We start from the raw sequence: 17326 nt of genomic DNA, 5'->3' as shown, positions 1-17326 counted from the left end.
CGGGCGAGCATTCTCCCAACGTAAAACAAGCTCTCGGCTATTATACGAAAAATTATGGTAATTTTTCGTATACTACGCGCTCTGAATGGTTAAAGCCGCCTGCTTTTTGAGGGTACAGATGCACGGCTGACGCGACTCGTAGAATTTGGAAAATAAGGAGGAGGATGAGGAAATTAAGAATTTTTTTTATTGCAAAACAAATGAAAAAACCTCGCCTGTGATGTAAAGGAAGCAGGAAGCAGATAGAGCACGAAAGAAGTGTTAGACAAACACGAGACATAGTCGGGTGTTTTCCCTTCTTTTTTATTTGTTAATTAATTAGGGATAAGGAGGGGGGGGGGGGGGAGAAAAGAGGAGTCCCCACAAGATCTTTACATTCTTCTCCTTCCACTTCCATGTCAACCTTTTCTCCCACGCAGTGGTAGCAAAGGGCAAAAACAGGAAAAATGGTGTTGCTTCACCACTAGATATGAGGGTTAATAATTGACTGTTATTTCAACTGAATGAGATTTTTAAGCGGAAATTTTGGAAACGAAGTCTAGTGTATGCGGTGTTTTGCTGCAGGTATGAGATGATGTGTCATTGTTGGCAGCACAGTGCAGATGACAGACCTTCATTCTCGAATCTTGTGGCTCGAATTGATAAACTCCTGGATGACAAAACAAATGAGGTAATGATTTAGTAGCACCGACCTTTAACTTGTTTAGGGGTAAGAACAAATAGAAGTAATGTGTTAAAAAAATGAACGTTCATCTGCATCGAAATCCCCGCCTGTGTTTCCGGGAGATAAGTGTAGTTACTCGTTGAGGGATAATTCCACCTTTGAAAGACCGAAATGTATCCTTTCCCTCAGTACAAAAGAACTTCGTTGTATATATTAGGAAAGCTGTGGTTTCCTTGTTATCCACAAACTAAATGTGCCCGAGTGGGGTCCGAAAGATTTCTTGGTTTACATGTAAAAATGGGAAAGTATTACTTTTATCACTTGATAAATAACTTACAAATATTACATTAATGAATAATGACAGGTGAATACGACGTAATAAATAGCCAATTATTGGTAAATTAAATTCATTTTTTTGTATATTTTATTTGTCAACGAACTACGGCTTGAAATAAATGTATGCTTGAAGTGCGGGTTATAGAGGAAATTGAGACAAGTGATAGTCGCACTTAACTGGACAATTGTTTTGTAAACACCTGAAAATTTCAGGAACATGTACATTTATTTACTTAATCGAGACCTTTCACGGCAACACATGAGCCCAACAAAGCTGCTCCTCAATCTCGTTCCCAGGGTTCTCTCCGAGGTTGCCTGCTCTCATCTTGCTGGTAGAGCATTGCACTAGCATTGCAGAGGTCATTGGGTTGAATCCCGTTTAAATCACCTTAATTTTTCAAGTGTCTATAAGAGACTGAGTTGCTTAAATTGTGCAGACGATCACTTCTCTCAGTTTCGAAGTACCGCTTCCCGTTGAAATATCGTTTTTAAGCAAAGCTATATTTGCCGCATATAATTTCATTTTATCATATAACCAACTAAAAGTAAACTTAAGGTCAAACTTATATAGAGAGGTTTTAACCAATATATAACAAGGGAATCCTTGGCAAAACTAGAAATGCATTTTGCAAGGGTGGGAATTTAATGAACTAACAACCATTTACCGCTTTGTTTCTTAAAGGGAACCTCCACTGAAACAACAAAATAACTTTAAACCACAGAATATAATGTTAACAATTAAAATTGTTCATACTTTTTCCAATGGAAGCGTTTGTATCCGAAATAAGTGAATTTCAAAAACGGTCGTTTTGGTTTTCAAATTTCCTGGGCGCCGCCATCATCAATAATTGTGTCGTGTCGTGGTTGCTCTTTTGTATTTACACAAAGAACTTTTGTTTTAAAACAATAGGGCAACCACGACACGTCACAATTATTCAAGATGGTGGCACCCGGGAAATTTGAAAACCAAAACAAAGGTTTCTGAACATTTATTTATTTCGGATACAAACGCTCCCAGTGCAAAAGCGTTCGAACAATTTTGATTTTAAGCATTATGTTAACTATTTTAAAGTTATATTCCTTTTTGAGTGGAGGTTCCCAGGTGACCATGCTTAGTGTATCCCTGTTCCCTGGCCAAAGAGTTACCCTTGTTGTCTTATTGTTATAGACTGGGGAAGGATACCTTGATCTGGAACAAGCGGAAGATACACCTGACCTACAAGAACCAACATTTGAAGATGAATATCTTGATCCCGAAGTTAGACTGCTTCCATCACCTGGTAGCCCCGGCTCGGAAGACAGAATGAACTATCCCCTCCCTCCCCTCCCTACTGAGGAAATTGAATTGGAAACCTTTGATAACTTTCCTGATTCTAAAACTGAAGAAATACAGAAATTCCTTCTTTTGGATTCACCGAAGCAAAGACGAACTGATCGCATAGATAGCGAGTTGGAAAAAGTTCGTAAAGACACACTTGAGAGGGAGAAGTCCAAAGAGAGCCTGGGGCAATGTGTCAGCGAGAAAGAACAACTTCGCTCTGATGATGAAGATAGAGACATCTGTGAAAGGAATTCTGGTGTTTTTGAGTTTCGGCCGGCTACGCACAATCTCGAAGTCCCACCACAAGAGACCGATTACTACGGCGAACAGCGGCCTCCTTCTGAAAACGAGGTTAATTTTAAATCAGGAAGCGGTTTCCGAGGAAGACAGCCGTCAAATAGATACGTGAATTCTTAATTACAACAACGTAGCTGAGAGCCGACAACCTGTTTTTATTAAAGTATTTGGTAACTTAATTGATAGATAGTGACCGGATATTTTAAGTAGAAAAAGGCAAACTTTCAAAAGTGATTTCCGAGAATATTTGTTCTCAAGATTGTACTACTATGTTTACCTGAATAATAAATGAGATTATTTGGTGGTTTTAACATAGAAACTGTTGCTGAAGTAAAAGTTTCAATCACTCTCCTTGATGGCAAATGAGAGCAATAAGGAAAGAAAGATGTGGAACAGTGGAGGTTTGCCCGTATTTATTGTAAATATGTTTTAGCAAAATGCGCTCAGGCGGGAAAGATCGCTTTATTGTAATCCGTTATTCAAATGAATTTGAGAAAAGCTGGCTTAGACGTTGAAATTGCTGTCGTCCGATAAGAACTCGCAAAATGCTTTGTTATTGTGTAAGGCATAGATTTATGTCAGACTACGGCCGTCTTTGCATCAGTGATTTCTTTTAAAACCAGAAGGCAACGGCTATTGGCCTTGCAGTTGTTGTTCGTTATTTACAAGAATGTCTAGTTATGACGAATTCGAATTGTTTCTACATTGCAAATTGTGTATAGAAATAGAAAAATCTTCCGTGAAACCTTTGGCTTTCCTTCTCATTCCCACTCTCTCTCTTTGAGCAACGGAAAGAGAGACCCTGGGAACTAAATTAATCGGACCATCATTCCTTTTCCAAATGTTTTAACGGGCATCATAAGTTTAAGCTACAAAGAAGAACAGTTTCTAATTTACTTTCGTTTGAGAAACGCAGTACTGAACTTTCTCACAGAGGTGCGGCATGGAAGTGCCTATTGCCGCACAGATGAAACAGTTTCATATTGATTGTACTCCTCTGTGGTCTTTACTTTCTTCCTCTCGTAAAAGATACGAATTCTTAAGATTAAGAGATTCTGTTAGGCTGATTCCAGGCAACTCAGTCTACCAGCAGGATTACAGCGTTATGATAGATTATTACTAAAATCTTAAACGATAATTGCTTCTATACCATTTGTTGATTAATATCTGTTAATGAAGGATTTAGTAATTAATGGAAATCCTCAATCCAAAGAATAAACGAGATGAAATGTTTTATTGTGTGCGCTTTTTTGTTCAATCAACGGACGTTTTCTTAGGATGGGCTGACAAACTAGTGATGATCATAACATTAATAAACTTTGAAACCCAAATTTTCTTTGTTTTTACAGAACGTTTTCTTTGAACTATCGTGATATTTTCCAGATATCCCGTTCAAATCTCACGAAACCCTTATCGTCCTTATCATTTTCTTATCTCCTTTTCTTTTTATTGAGGCATTTATTAGCCTGCGAGCAAGCTCTCCGTTGGGGTCTCGCGCGAGATTCTCGGGCGCAAGCGGTGGATCGCGTGCGGATTGCGAAGCGAGCCGCGAGAGGTTTGGGGGGCCCCAAAAAAAATTTTGGAAATCAAACCTACAAAACCATCTCAAAGTAGGTTTCTCTCGGGCCACTGTTGAAAGTGTACTGCTTTATGGCACTGAATGCTGGACGATGACTGGGAAGATGAGGAATAGATTGGATGGTACGTACACAAGAATGCTCAGAGCAGTTCTTGGAGTTTCCTTGGAAGGAGCATAAAACCAACAAAGAACTGTACGGCAACCTTCCTAAGATTACAGATACATTGAAGATCAAGAGACTGCGCTTTATAGGACACTGTTGGAGAAGAAAGGATGAGGTGGTAAGTGAACTACTATTCTGGGAACCAAAGCATGGCGCAAGAAAGAGAGGAAGAGCAGCAACAATTAACATATGTAGACCAGCTGCGAAATGATACTGGTTTGAGCATTGCTGAACTGAAGAGCACCATGGGAAACCGGAAGGAATGTGATGAAGCTGTAGTTAATGGAGTTCGAGTTCGCTCGAAATAAGCAAGCAAGCATGCAAGCAAGCAAATGGTGGCTAAGTAATTATTCTTTTGTCTTTATGCTAATCATCCTCACTAGCCTCGTTAGCACGAACAAAATTCAAAAGGATTTTTGCGTCACAATGAGGCTAGTGAAGATTATTAGCATAAATTTCTTCAGTTTCTTGGTCGCCATTTATGAATACGGTCTATTGGAGAGCTCGAGAGGATGAAGGACCTTTTAAAGGGAAGGTGGTTGTCCTAACCAGGCTGCGGCACTGCAAAGATTCGATGCTTTTCACTGAAAAAGCCTGCGCTTGGTTTATATTAGGAGCTCATGGACTGCCCATGAGGTCAATCTTTGCTTTATCCACGATAAAGAGCTGTGAGGTAATCGGATTAAAGAACAAAACCAGCCGTTTCTCGAACGGATATATTTTAGTGTCAATTTATTAAGGTTAAGTATCTTAATTGAGCAAGGGAAATGCAAGCACTTCTTGCACTTGACAAGGAGTGCGAAAACCAGGAAACATATTTTCATTACTCAGAAAGCGAGAATGTGCTGGAATCTCTCCCTTCACAGTTCTGGAAGATCCTAGCAGTGCTGATGACATAACATTGTTCTGATACTCAGTTGGCACTGACAGTTTCACACAGGAAGAGCAGATGCGAGCGGCATTCAGCGATCAATATCAGTAACCTAAGAACACAAATAGCTTGCATCGAACGGAACTTTAGCGGACGCTCAGTATGGTGGGAGACAACGGAGAGAAATCAGTGAAACTAAGGCGTCTTCTTGCAGTTGCATCCTGCATGAAAGGCAATATGTACTGTTGTCTAGATTCTGACATACTTTGACGTGGGACGAGTGGTTTAGTGAAAGCCCAATTAGGGTTAGTACGGGGCATGCAAAGACCAAACAATTGATCAGTCTCCCTGGAGACCGAATTTAGCCTTAACTTTCCATATGATCATATCAAGCTCAGGATAAACGATAAAGTGAATTTTTTTTTTCATCACGTCTCGAAATTTCATTTTTACCATCATTGGGGTTTTTTGCCGGTATTCTTGATTTTAGGATAACGTTTGAGTACAGATTTTGAAAGCCAATAGCCTACACCAACCTTTCGTACGCCAAACTCAACTGTTACTGTACTTGATGGGTTTGAACATTATAGAAAAGAACTGGCTAGTTCATGAAATATGGGTGCGCCAGAGAATACCGCTAAATATTTTCCCCACATAAATGCCATCACGCGCGCTTTGAGAGCGAATAACTGTTGCTGTCCGCCGTTTGTTGGGGATATTATAATTGGCTCACGGATCTGGATAAAGTGTCTTGTTTTACCGCTGTCACGCCTCTCCGCACTGAAACGTAAGAACAAATCCATGCTACGTACGTGATACTTGGAGCAATCGTTATCGTGGTTGCCGTGGCCTTGGAGTAGAAAAAAGGAATGAGGTGTTGTTAAGCACAGGGTATTACTGTTACACTGATCTTTAAGCTGGTTTTTCGCAAATGAACACGATCAGTCAGCCACAACGAAGGTCTGTTCTCGTACGTAAGCCAATGACGAGTTTCCTTCGCATGTGTTTAGCATTATGGCTATGGGGGCTACTAGACGCAAATGTTCAAGGTGAGGTATTTTCGCTCCTGCTGAAGTATTCACTGCTTTTTTCGCATTTATGAGTAGCAGTTGAAGAAACTACCTGTTATGCTTCACTGAATCCTTTTCACACTGTGGTTTTGGATTTACTTAACTGGCTGGTGTGCCATGGATTAGTATTTAAATTGATTCCCTTCCGATACATAAAGAACGAGTTCGTGAAATTCCGCTTCTGTCTATGAAATAGGCTGAATAACCCGGTTGGCTCTGTCGGTTGGGTCACCGGAGTAATTGTTTCAAAAGATTTGCATTTAGCGTTTGAAAGAGCATCGCAAAAAATTCTCGGGTCAATCGCGTGGCACCCATATCCGCTTTCAGCTGACATTTTACTAAGTGGTAAAAATGTCACTGTTCTACTGTTTACTCACATGCATCAGAAGGGACAGCCATAATTCGATTTCTTCATGATCAGGATCAGGGAATTAATGAATACATTTCTGTTTAAATGGACGACATCCCAAATTTTAAAAAATCGATATTTTAAACGTACATTGTTAGCTATTGTTCAAATGGATTTCAACTTTTTTATAATTTCTGTAAATCACTGGAATTGTTTGAAAACAGTTACTTAGTAAATTCCACAGTATACGTTGTCTTAACCGGTAGGACGACTTGTTAGCTTTCAGGACCAGTTTTCACCAGCGACGCACACGTAAGCTTTAGCACTGAACACAAGCAAAAATTATAAAATTAAACGAGACTTACCTTAATTAATTAAGTCGATGTTTGAATTTTACGTCATCATCAGACAAGAACGAAGGAGTTGCGCGTCTCAATTACTTGTCCCTATGTCAAATTGGAAGCCAATTTGATATGACGAGCCCTCAAAAGTTTCATCAGTCTACCCATTCACATGGTATTGTGGAATACCCATCCACGCAACGATGATTCTGATGATTTCGCCCCAATGGACTGAAATATCTAAGGTCTTTAATTTTGACAAGTAAGTTGACAGACCGCAACCGGTTAAGCGATTAGCTGAAATCCGAATTACGGAAAAAAAACCCAGAGGGATATTTGCGCCCAGAGCATCCGCAGACAAGTAACGATGAATCCTAAACCGGGAGAGAAAACTACGGTGGCTTATTGTTATTGTCCCAGTTCCTCCCCATTACTGACACACACTGATTCATTAATCCGCAATTAGGTGCACCTCTTCGCTATATTGGGAAATGGATTTATAACCGCGTAATACCTGAAGGATCATCTGTTGACCTGAGCTGTGAACTCAGTAATCGCAAAGTGCCTGTAACACTATGGCAGATGAATTCTGGAACAATGTACACTCCTAGGAAAAATTTGGCTAAATATGGACAGATATTTACACTTCACCGATCTACTAAGAGCATGGAGGGGACGTATCTGTGTAGGGTGAGACAACCACCATTTGCCCAGAATATCGGCAGGATTTCTGTCACTGAAAGGCACTCAGGTTCACTCAAAGAAGGTAGAGCTATTTGGTAGTGTTTTTATTTATTTGGATAAAATGCACGTCATCGTTATAAGTTGCTGGTTTACTCAGTGTTTCGTATAGTATAGTGGTAAATTACTAAGGATAACGGAAACGATATCTGTAACCATAGCAACGACGTTGATGATGATGGTGGTGTTGACGGCGGTAAATGTAAGTGGTTTTAGACAACGAATCATATCAGTGATTTACTCAGTCTGTTAGTAAGCTTCTTCAGTTGTTTGTTTAGTTAGAAAAACTCGGCATTCAAAGTGAAGTTCTATTCTAGATTTCATCCTGAAAAGCTACTTCGGTAACGCTTACTTAATTTATAAAAATAAGTTACATGTAAAATATTGTAACCAATAAGAGATCTTGTAGCCAAGAGGCCTGAATATATATTTTTTGTAATAGAACACCTTCAATCATTAACCTTAACCCCCCAGTTCAGTGTAGCTTGAGTGTAGTCCTTAGTACCTGATAGTAACTAATTGTCTGTATTGTAATCTTTATGGTATGTTTGTCAATGAAGAAAAAAAAAATTTAATTAAGAATAAATAAATAAAAATTAAAAAACTCGGTGTTCAGTGTCTGCCTTTTGGTCTTCTATATTGTACTTTATTATCTTTTTAGACCCTCCGAGACCAACTGTTGATCAAAGACAAAAGACCGTCTTTCGTAACTGGGACACAAACTTGACCTGTAAAGCCACCGGTAGTCGAATTGCATCTGTGCTGTGGTATAAGTGGGCGCAAAGGCTATCTTCGCAGCAACAAACGATACAAAGACAGTCAACAATCAATGGACAAACCTGGACAAATATTCTTACCTTAAAGGAAGTTCAGATGAACCAAAGCGGTTGGTACGAATGTCGGGTGTTTGAAATTGACCAGAATTATGGCTTTTGGTCCACACATGTCAAGTTAAAAGTTTTAGGTAAGAACAAGTGACCACAACGGTGCGAGTTGAGGAGGCAATGCAGCCCATTGAGAAACTGAAGGTCTCGGAATTGTATGACCAAGATTATGTTTTGTCTTCTTACGTCCGGCGAATTCAACTCTGACTTCCACGCTTTGAGAATATATACTACTGGTTATCTACTGCTTTAGGTGTTTAGCTAAACAAGTTATGTTTCCTTTGAATTGTTTCTTGCGGATCATCAGAGTGGATAAGAAATGATTGCTAGTGCGAGAAGTTTAGACTGCTCCTTACCTTATGTCTTTACTTTTGGTTATGTTTAACTTTAACAAATCCCAACACCATAAAATGTTTAGTTTCGCTTGATCTCACTAAATGATCCGACCGCTCTAAGTCGGAAATTAACAGCATATGTCCCTCAGCTGAGCACATTTTAATGTGCTCTTAAAAGAGCATGGCTCAGTTCCTGTTATGACGCCTTTGTCTTTCTGGTCGTCAAGGAAACAAGGAAACAAAAGATATACAATGCAATTTATGAAACGGTCACAGGATTAGAACAATACTTTTCACAGCTAGGTCAAATCTTTTTGCTTAAAAGAAAGAGACTTATCTAAAAACGAAGAAACAATTGACACCAGGTACACTTAGCTGTTGATCAGATTTTGCTTAATTGTTAACCTCTAATTTCTGACTAAATTACTCATACACAACAGAATGCCCCGCACTTGATGGCGGGTTTGCTGATCCGCAAAGGGTCACGGGATATCTCCGTTGCACAGATGACATAGGTACCCGGATGAACTGTTCCAAGGGACTGGTGTGGAGGGATGATAAGAAAGCATGCCGTGAACCAGGTAGGTCCCACTCAATTCCCTGCTGATATAGCTCCCTCCTTTTTTACCGACTTAGTTGATAACGTGGGAGCACGAAAGCCTTTTGGATGAAAACTGAATGTTCTCTTCTTCGACTTTTTCAGAGAAAGAGATCAAGTGGAAACCCGTTTATGGCCTAATGAAAGTGACTAAAACAGTTGGAGATTCAGTGATATTTGATTGTCTGTTGAACGATCAGACTGTAAGAGTAAACCTGTTGCAGAGAGTCAGCAGTGGACGCGTTTTTGAAATGGACACTGGTGGATGCAGAATAAAGCGTGAGGGATTGCAGAAAATTGTCATCCACAGCGTGAATTTTAATGACGATGTGATATATTACTGCGATGCACCTCAAGCCAAGATAACAATGAAGGAACACAGTTACCTCGAAATCGATCCAGGTCAATGATGCAATACTACACATCAGATTTGTAATTTATTTCTTTTATTTTTTAATTTTTATTGACAAAACAATTTCGAAAATGTCAATCTTTAGATGATGAAAATGACGAGAGCAATGTTCTAGGTAGAGCTCTAACCAAGAGCTGGGAGCCCTACTCGTGACCAAAAACTGGGTCGAGATTCCTGGTTTAGAACTCGAAGACTAAATCGCCAGTAACATACAACAGAAGTAAACGTTTTTTGTGTCTTATTTTCCTCACCTTATAGCTCCGATATCTGTTTTTGACTATGGACACAGAAATTTATTTGCTACGGTTGGAAGCTCTCTTGACCTGAACTGTGGTGCTCTTCACGTTTTTAAACCTCTCATCTATTTGGAGATAATTCGCAGGGATGGAACAACAACTCAGCTGGGATGGAACAACAACTCACCAAATAGTCACAAAGTCACCTTGGTGGGAAGGATACTTACCATCCATGGTCTGGACTACAGCATGCAGGGGAAGGTTATCTGCAAAGTTGTATCATCCTGTACTACGACTAGAGAGGATGTGGATTTGGGATCTATACTGCCAGTTCCACAGAGAGGTGATTATTACAACTGTCCATTTTAAGTCTTCCCCTTCAGCTTCTACTACCTATACTGGGAAAGAAACCAGTGACTACATTTCAATGCCAAATCATGAATTTTGTATGATCTTAATTTACGAACCTCTTTTCAGGAGAGCCTCCTATTCCAGTGGTGTTACCAGACGTTTCAGTCGTGAAGGAGGGAGATAACGTAGTTATCAATTGTTCAGTTTCTGGTGCCAAGGAAATACACACTATTGGATGGTATAAAGACAAAAAACCCATCTCTGATGATGTCGTCGATACGTCAACATTTGAAAGCGTCCTTACATTACACAACGTTCAGAAGTCAGATGCAGGAGTTTACGAATGCAGAGTGATTAATTTTGGAGCTGGATATTGGCTCAAATCAGCTACAGTACAAGTGAAAGGTATATTTACTTTCCCATAAAAGCAAGCATTTTGGTCCGTCAGAGAGGCCTTGATGCTTTTAGTCTGAGCCTATAATAGGTTTATTTTCGGTGCAGGGGTCCGTTTCTCAAAAGTCCCGAAACTTTACGGGCCATTTTCGGGTGTCACAATTCCTTTTGTATCTCAAGAACGGAGAGCATTTAATTCGTCAAACTTCACAGTTATTTTTCTTTTTGTTACCTTGAAAACATGTTAAAAGATCGGCTTTCCAAAACAAGCGGTTGGCAACTTCACAGATGGCTTTTCGGGCCCGAAAAGTGTTCGGGACTTTCGAGAAACGGGCCCCAGGAGATAGAACATAACCTATGGGGACGACAACTGAAATATCTGCACAACTCCGCTTTATGCCAAACTGATCCTCAAGCAACACGGCTTGCCAATTGCTTTACTGCTCTTGGATGTCCTCTTCAAACTTTCTTTTGACGCTACTTGTAGCCTTCACTCTGTTTTACGTTGTTTTTCCTCAGGTAAAAAAGTGACAACTACTGGAACAACACCATTAACAACTCAGCCAGCTACGCCATCACCAAACGGGACGGCAACACCACCAATGATTTTATTGAGGATGTATCGACCCATCAAAATTTCTTGTGATATGTTGCGTGCTGATGTGGATGTTACGTTATGGCAGAAATCTTCCGTAGGAACTGTGTTTCAAAGAAAACCCGACGGCTTCTCACTTATTCTTCAAGACAACGTGTTTACCATCACTCGTGGAAGAGTCAGTGATCTGGGAAACTATTATTGTCGGGCAGGTGGCTCCAGCAAGTTTCCCGCAGGTTTTGTCACTTCTGCAGCGGGTAAGATGTTATCATTTAAAAAAGTCTACGAAAAATGTGGATATTATCTGAATTTTCGAACCGCATTTGACGTCACCACTCTCATTCACGAAGTTACAACTCATCTGCAGTGAAGCGGGCGTGAAATTCAAAGTCAGTCGCCGAATTTTTGACACTCGTGCATTTCGGAGAAAATCTCCTCAGTGCTAATATGGGTGATTTTCTTCACGCACAAAACTAGATCACTGATGCATTTTAATTGTATTTATTATTATTATTATTATTATTATTTTTTTTCCAGTTTCACGTAACTCAAAAATAAGCAAAATTAGAGTTAAAAAAGAGATTTTTTAAAACTTGACGATGTATTAGTAAGAAGTTGGTGCTGACTGATTTTCCCTCCAAACCAACCCGGTCCCCAGGCTTCTCGGCTTTAACATAACATTAGCATTTATGAGCGTTTTCAGTCACGTGCTATAATGGTGCTAATGCAATAAAACCAAAAAAAATATTTCCATCAAAATATACTTCAATTCCCAGAGGATTGGTTATGAACACCAACATGGCCGCCGTTTCTTTGTTTTGGAACACAAACATGGCTGCTGTGACGTCGTGTGAAAACGCTCTATAGGGACCACAATGGTCAACACTCATTGCCATCGCTCAAAGTGACATTGCACATTTCGTAAAAATTACATCACCCAATATCCCATCTTAATAATTATGAGAAGCTTATCGCTGTAGAAAGAATGAAAATAGGCGGAATTAGAGCTTCAGTTCAACAAGAAATAGCGTTTCTAAGCGAAGCCGCACTGATTTACAGTATTTTTTGCCTAAAGACCACTTTGAGGACGGTTGGCTTTCACTTGTTTTGTTGGGTACCACTTTGTCAGTACTCTAAAAGATTCGACTTTGCGGACGTTTGTGTCGTTTGTGCTGTGGACATCGGAAACTGCAATGAGAAGCCATCGATCCGGGTTCAACTCTTTGCCTCATTTCTTCTGAATCTTCTCTGCATGCTTTAAATGTTTATATCTTTGAAGAAGTAGATTGTACGTCGTGTAAGTTGAATAAAAAGGGAAATGTCAGCTTGAGGGATGGCTATGACTGTTTTTATAGATGGTTTTAAAATTAGGGGATAAGACGGTCATGTTAGTGCACAAAACAATAGTTAATGGCTCATATTTTTCATTATAATCGAGTCAAATTTCCAAAAGACTTTTTTCTCTATCGTTCTGTGCACCAACATGGCTGCTGTGACGTTAGATGAAAGCCATCCATACGCTTTCCACCGGGGTTGACTTGAATGTAACCTGGTGCCCGTTTCTCGAAAGTCCCGAAACTTTACGGGCCATTTTCGCGTGTCACAGTTGCCTCTGTACATCAAGAACGGAGAGGATTTAAGTCGTCAAACTTCACAGCCACTTTGCTTTTTGTTACCTTTAAAACATGTTACAAGATCGGCTTTCCCGAACAAGTGGTTGGCAGGTTTACAAATGGCTTTTCGGGGCCGAAAATTTTTCGGGACTTTCGAGAAACGGGATCCTGGACCGAAATCAAAAGAGAAAGCGAATAAACAAAAAGGGGCGAGGAGAAGCAGCGAGTTCGCTTTCTCTTCTGGCTTCGTTCCAGGTTTTCGCACAGCCGTTACATTCAACCGATCGCTCGAAAATCACCCCCGGCAAAAAGAATACAAATAAGAACTTTCATTAAACATTAAACGAGTTATGGTAGAGGGGAACTAAATCGGCATACGAAACCATGCCCTCCCCCTCCTCCCCCTCCCAAAAAAACAGGAAATAATAAAGTCTGAAATCTAAGATCTAAAATCTGGCTTTTTTGAAGCTGTTAACAGATTCAAGATCTGCAAATGATGCCGGTAAATCGTTCCACTGGCGAAGTGATTTCAGCTTGAGAGACCCGTTTCTTTCTTCATGTGAGATATCTTTTCCAAGAACCCAACTAGTTTCATTGGGTTGGACACCAACGCGTCACGTGGTTCGTGTAAAGCGCGTTGGCAGTTCAACAAGAAACACTTTTTTTGGATCACGTGACATTATTTTTCGGATCACATGACAATTTGTTTAAGATCACGTGTTTAGAATCGAACAGCTTCGGATTCAAATTTTACCACTCTACTGGTTTTGATAGTAACTTTCACAATTCTCGTGGGCTCTTCGGAAGACCTTAGATAACAATGACCTGGACCAGGTTGAGTCCGCGATTCTCGAAATGTCATGCGGATTTTACCATAAAAATGCCCTTGAAGCTCATTAAAATGGCGGCGAAAGAGTAGAGTGCTCCACTTGTAGGATACATAGTGTATTTAGTCTGGAAAATGTTCTGAAGAGCGTTTCGAATGATTTCACGGGTAAGTCGGCAGGAAGAATGCTTTTTAAATAAAATCTCTGACCTTTACTGTGTGAACACTAGTTTTCTCTCGTGTTTCCGCTACAGTCATTGTTATTTAAATGATGCCTTGATCATTTCTTAAATAACAAGGACCGGAGCCAGGTCATGTCTCGATGATTGGGGAGGGGAGAGGTGGGAATAATAGGGCTTTTTACAGCGATCTTTGCTGTTTCCGGACGCTGTAAACAAAGATACATGCCAAATTCGAAGGAAATGGCGGTAAACACGCCGTCATGGAGTCAACTGTTCTCTGAGAGCTTTTCTGATTATTCGGGATATGTTACTGACGAACTTGGAAGATGCTTTCAAACTTATAAAGGGGTATGAAGTCAATACAACGAGTTCATTTACCGTTACATACCAGACTAGAGGTTTTGGAAAGTCTCCAATAGGTAAGATCTCTTTTTTTGTTTTTAATCAATGCAAGTTTATTATAGGTCTTAATTATTTTTTCCAAAAATGTTATTGTTATTGACCGTTTTTGGCAATTATGGTGACTAGGGATTGGGATGGGGCCATGGAATTTGTAACAAAGGAAATAATTGTAAATTCCTATCCACTTTCTACGATGGAAATGATAAATTAAATTACCCACAAAATGGAGCTTTTTCAAGAACTTTGGAAATAATTACCCTTTCCTTCAAGCCCCTCCCCACCCACCCCAGGTTTGGAAGCTGGGGCAAGGCATCTCCAACAAGACTCCATTGAGATCCACCTAGGGTTGCAACAGACAAGAGGGATTTCCCAGTGGCCACTGGTTAGGCACCTGTATTCTAGAACATGTATATTCTAAAAGATGGAGCATTATTAAGATATTGAATAGCCATTTTTCCATTTTTTTAATACACTTCACTTGTCAAAAACAAACAGTTTTGGCTAAACAGGTCAGTTTTCACTTAATTTTACATTAAATGTCAGTGAATCATTTAGTAGTCAGTGCACAAAAATAATCACTTCCAATCACTGTAATCTAGTCTAACACTGTTTCAGTTGCTACAAAATTCCTTGTGTTGCTCATGACTATTCCTCTCTTTGAATAACTTTTCCTCTTCACTATGTATCAGTAACATTATTATGATAGGCCATTCGGTTGCAACAGTAAATACAGAGAATGGGGGGAAAACTAAAAAAAAATCCAAGGCATCATATTTACTGCAAAGATGTCCAGGCAACGAAGGGAGTGCATCTAGAATTCGATGGGATTCCTTTTGTAATCCTTGGACACAAACTTTTGGAGTGCCAAAATGGTCCAGATCGCAACAGGACACTAAAAGGAAAACAGTCATTATTATAATAATAATACATTATTATAATAATAGTCATTATTATAATAATACATTATTATAATAATGCATAGACTTTACATACTGTGGTAAATTATTATTATTATTATTATTATTGAATATTATTATATCAATGCACATTAGCAAAAGAAAAATATATACGATGATTCCATTTTACCTTTTTGCTAAGTGACTGTTACTGATATATAGTGAAGAGGAAAAGTTATTCAAAGAGAGGAATAGTCATGAGCAACACAAGGAATTTTGTAGCAGCTGAAACAGTGTTAGACTAGATTACAGTGATTGGAAGTGATTATTTTTGTGCACTTACTAAATGATTCACTGACATTTAATGTAAAATTGAGTGAAGACTGACCTGTTTAGCCAAAACTGTCTGTTTTTGACAAGTGAACTGTATTAAAAAATTAGAAAAATGGCTATTCAATATCTTAATAATGCTCCATCTTTTAGAATATACATGTTCTAGAATACAGGTGCCTGACCAGTGGCCACTGGGAAATACCTCTTGTCTGTTGCAACCCTAGGTGGATCTCAATGGAGTCTTGCCCCAGCTTCCAAACCTAGGGTGGGTGGGAGGGGCTTGAAGGAAAGGGTAATTATTTCCAAAGTTCTTGAAAAAGCTCCATTTTGTGGGTAATTTATCATTTCCATCGTAGAAAGTGGATAGGAATTTACAATAATTTCCTTTGTTACAAATTCCATGGCCCCATCCCAGTCCCTAGTCACCATAATTGCCAAAAACGGTCAATAACAATAACATTTTTGGAAAAAATAATTAAGACCTATAATAAACTTGCATTGATTAAAAACAAAAAAAGAGATCTTCGAATTTGGCATGTATCTTTGTTTACAGCGTCCGGAAACAGCAAAGATCGCTGTAAAAAGCCCTATTATTCCCACCTCTCCCCTCCCCAATCATCGAGACATGACCTAGCTCCGGTCCTTGTTATTTAAGAAATGATCAAGGCATCATTTAAATAACAATGACTGTAGCGGAAACACGAGAGAAAACTAGTGTTCACACAGTAAAGGTCAGAGATTTTATTTAAAAAGCATTCTTCCTGCCGACTTACCCGTGAAATCATTCGAAACGCTCTTCAGAACATTTTCCAGACTAAATACACTATGTATCCTACAAGTGGAGCACTCTACTCTTTCGCCGCCATTTTGATGAGCTTCAAGGGCATTTTTATGGGAAAATCCGCATGACACTTCGAGAATCGCGGACTCAACCTGGTCCAGGTCATTGTTATCTAAGGTCTTCCGGGCTCTTCTGCCGAAGAGCCGCCATGTTGAAAGCCGAGAAGACCTTGGGGAAGAGGTTACTACATCCAAACGAGGTAGCGACCCGTCTGCACAAGGAGTAAATTTTTCTGTTGTTTTTCTGCATTTTTGAAGGGTCGTCCTGGTTTCCAGCGGTAGTTTGGATTCCAAGCGAATCCGTGGTTGTTGAATACAAGGGTGGAGCAAATATTATTTGCGTTGTACATTCCCAGAATCCCGCAGAGTGGAGGAGGGTGTTGAAGACTAGGCAGACTGACGTTATTCAAGTAACAATAGCGAACAAACACAAAATTGTAGCAAAAAGTTTCGGTTCGTACAGCGAACTTGTTCTTCAGATCCGAAATGCGACTGTGGAGGATACAGGTACATACGCTTGCAGAGCAAAGTTTGCCAATGGAAGCGTTCAAGAGAAGATCGTTCAATTGACAGTTAAAGGTACGTCCTTGTGAGACGTGGAGTAAATGGTAAAAAAGAGTCGGAATACGCGCTTGTCTGGCTTGAGGTCATGCAAAAGATTTGTGGAGGGTGGACGGCATTGCAAAATAAATTAGTTG

General features: G+C 39.7%; 2 protein-coding genes and 1 long non-coding RNA gene across 4 annotated transcripts in view; 2 read left to right on the top strand and 1 right to left on the bottom strand.

The window, feature by feature from the left end:
* LOC138016926 (uncharacterized) overlaps nt 1–3852 on the top strand; it is a 41981-nt gene extending 38129 nt beyond the window's left edge. For both annotated transcript variants that reach the window (XM_068864101.1, XM_068864100.1), the window contains exons 22-23: nt 565–670; nt 2169–3852. In XM_068864101.1, coding sequence (XP_068720202.1) covers nt 565–670; nt 2169–2738 — 676 coding nt within the window. In that variant the 3' untranslated portion in view covers nt 2739–3852. The remainder of the gene's footprint in view (nt 1–564; nt 671–2168) is intronic.
* Nucleotides 3853–6002: 2150 nt separating this feature from the next.
* LOC138016925 (uncharacterized) overlaps nt 6003–17326 on the top strand; it is a 33673-nt gene continuing 22349 nt past the window's right edge. Inside the window, exons 1-9 of the mRNA XM_068864099.1 lie at nt 6003–6280; nt 7458–7757; nt 8394–8696; nt 9392–9532; nt 9655–9951; nt 10220–10540; nt 10675–10953; nt 11461–11793; nt 16887–17207. Coding sequence (XP_068720200.1) covers nt 6163–6280; nt 7458–7757; nt 8394–8696; nt 9392–9532; nt 9655–9951; nt 10220–10540; nt 10675–10953; nt 11461–11793; nt 16887–17207 — 2413 coding nt within the window. The 5' untranslated portion in view covers nt 6003–6162. The remainder of the gene's footprint in view (nt 6281–7457; nt 7758–8393; nt 8697–9391; nt 9533–9654; nt 9952–10219; nt 10541–10674; nt 10954–11460; nt 11794–16886; nt 17208–17326) is intronic.
* Nucleotides 15313–16660, bottom strand: LOC138016931 (uncharacterized). Its single transcript, XR_011125895.1, has 3 exons — nt 16562–16660; nt 15844–15879; nt 15313–15451 (listed from the first exon to the last, which is right to left on the bottom strand). It is a non-coding gene; the product is annotated as an uncharacterized lncRNA (long non-coding RNA).

This window comes from Montipora capricornis, chromosome 9 (genome assembly GCF_036669925.1).
Source record: "Montipora capricornis isolate CH-2021 chromosome 9, ASM3666992v2, whole genome shotgun sequence".
Classification (NCBI taxonomy): Eukaryota; Metazoa; Cnidaria; class Anthozoa; order Scleractinia; family Acroporidae; genus Montipora; species Montipora capricornis.
Note: the sequence above shows the minus strand (reverse complement) of the source record. Positions and strands in the feature narration are given on the sequence as shown.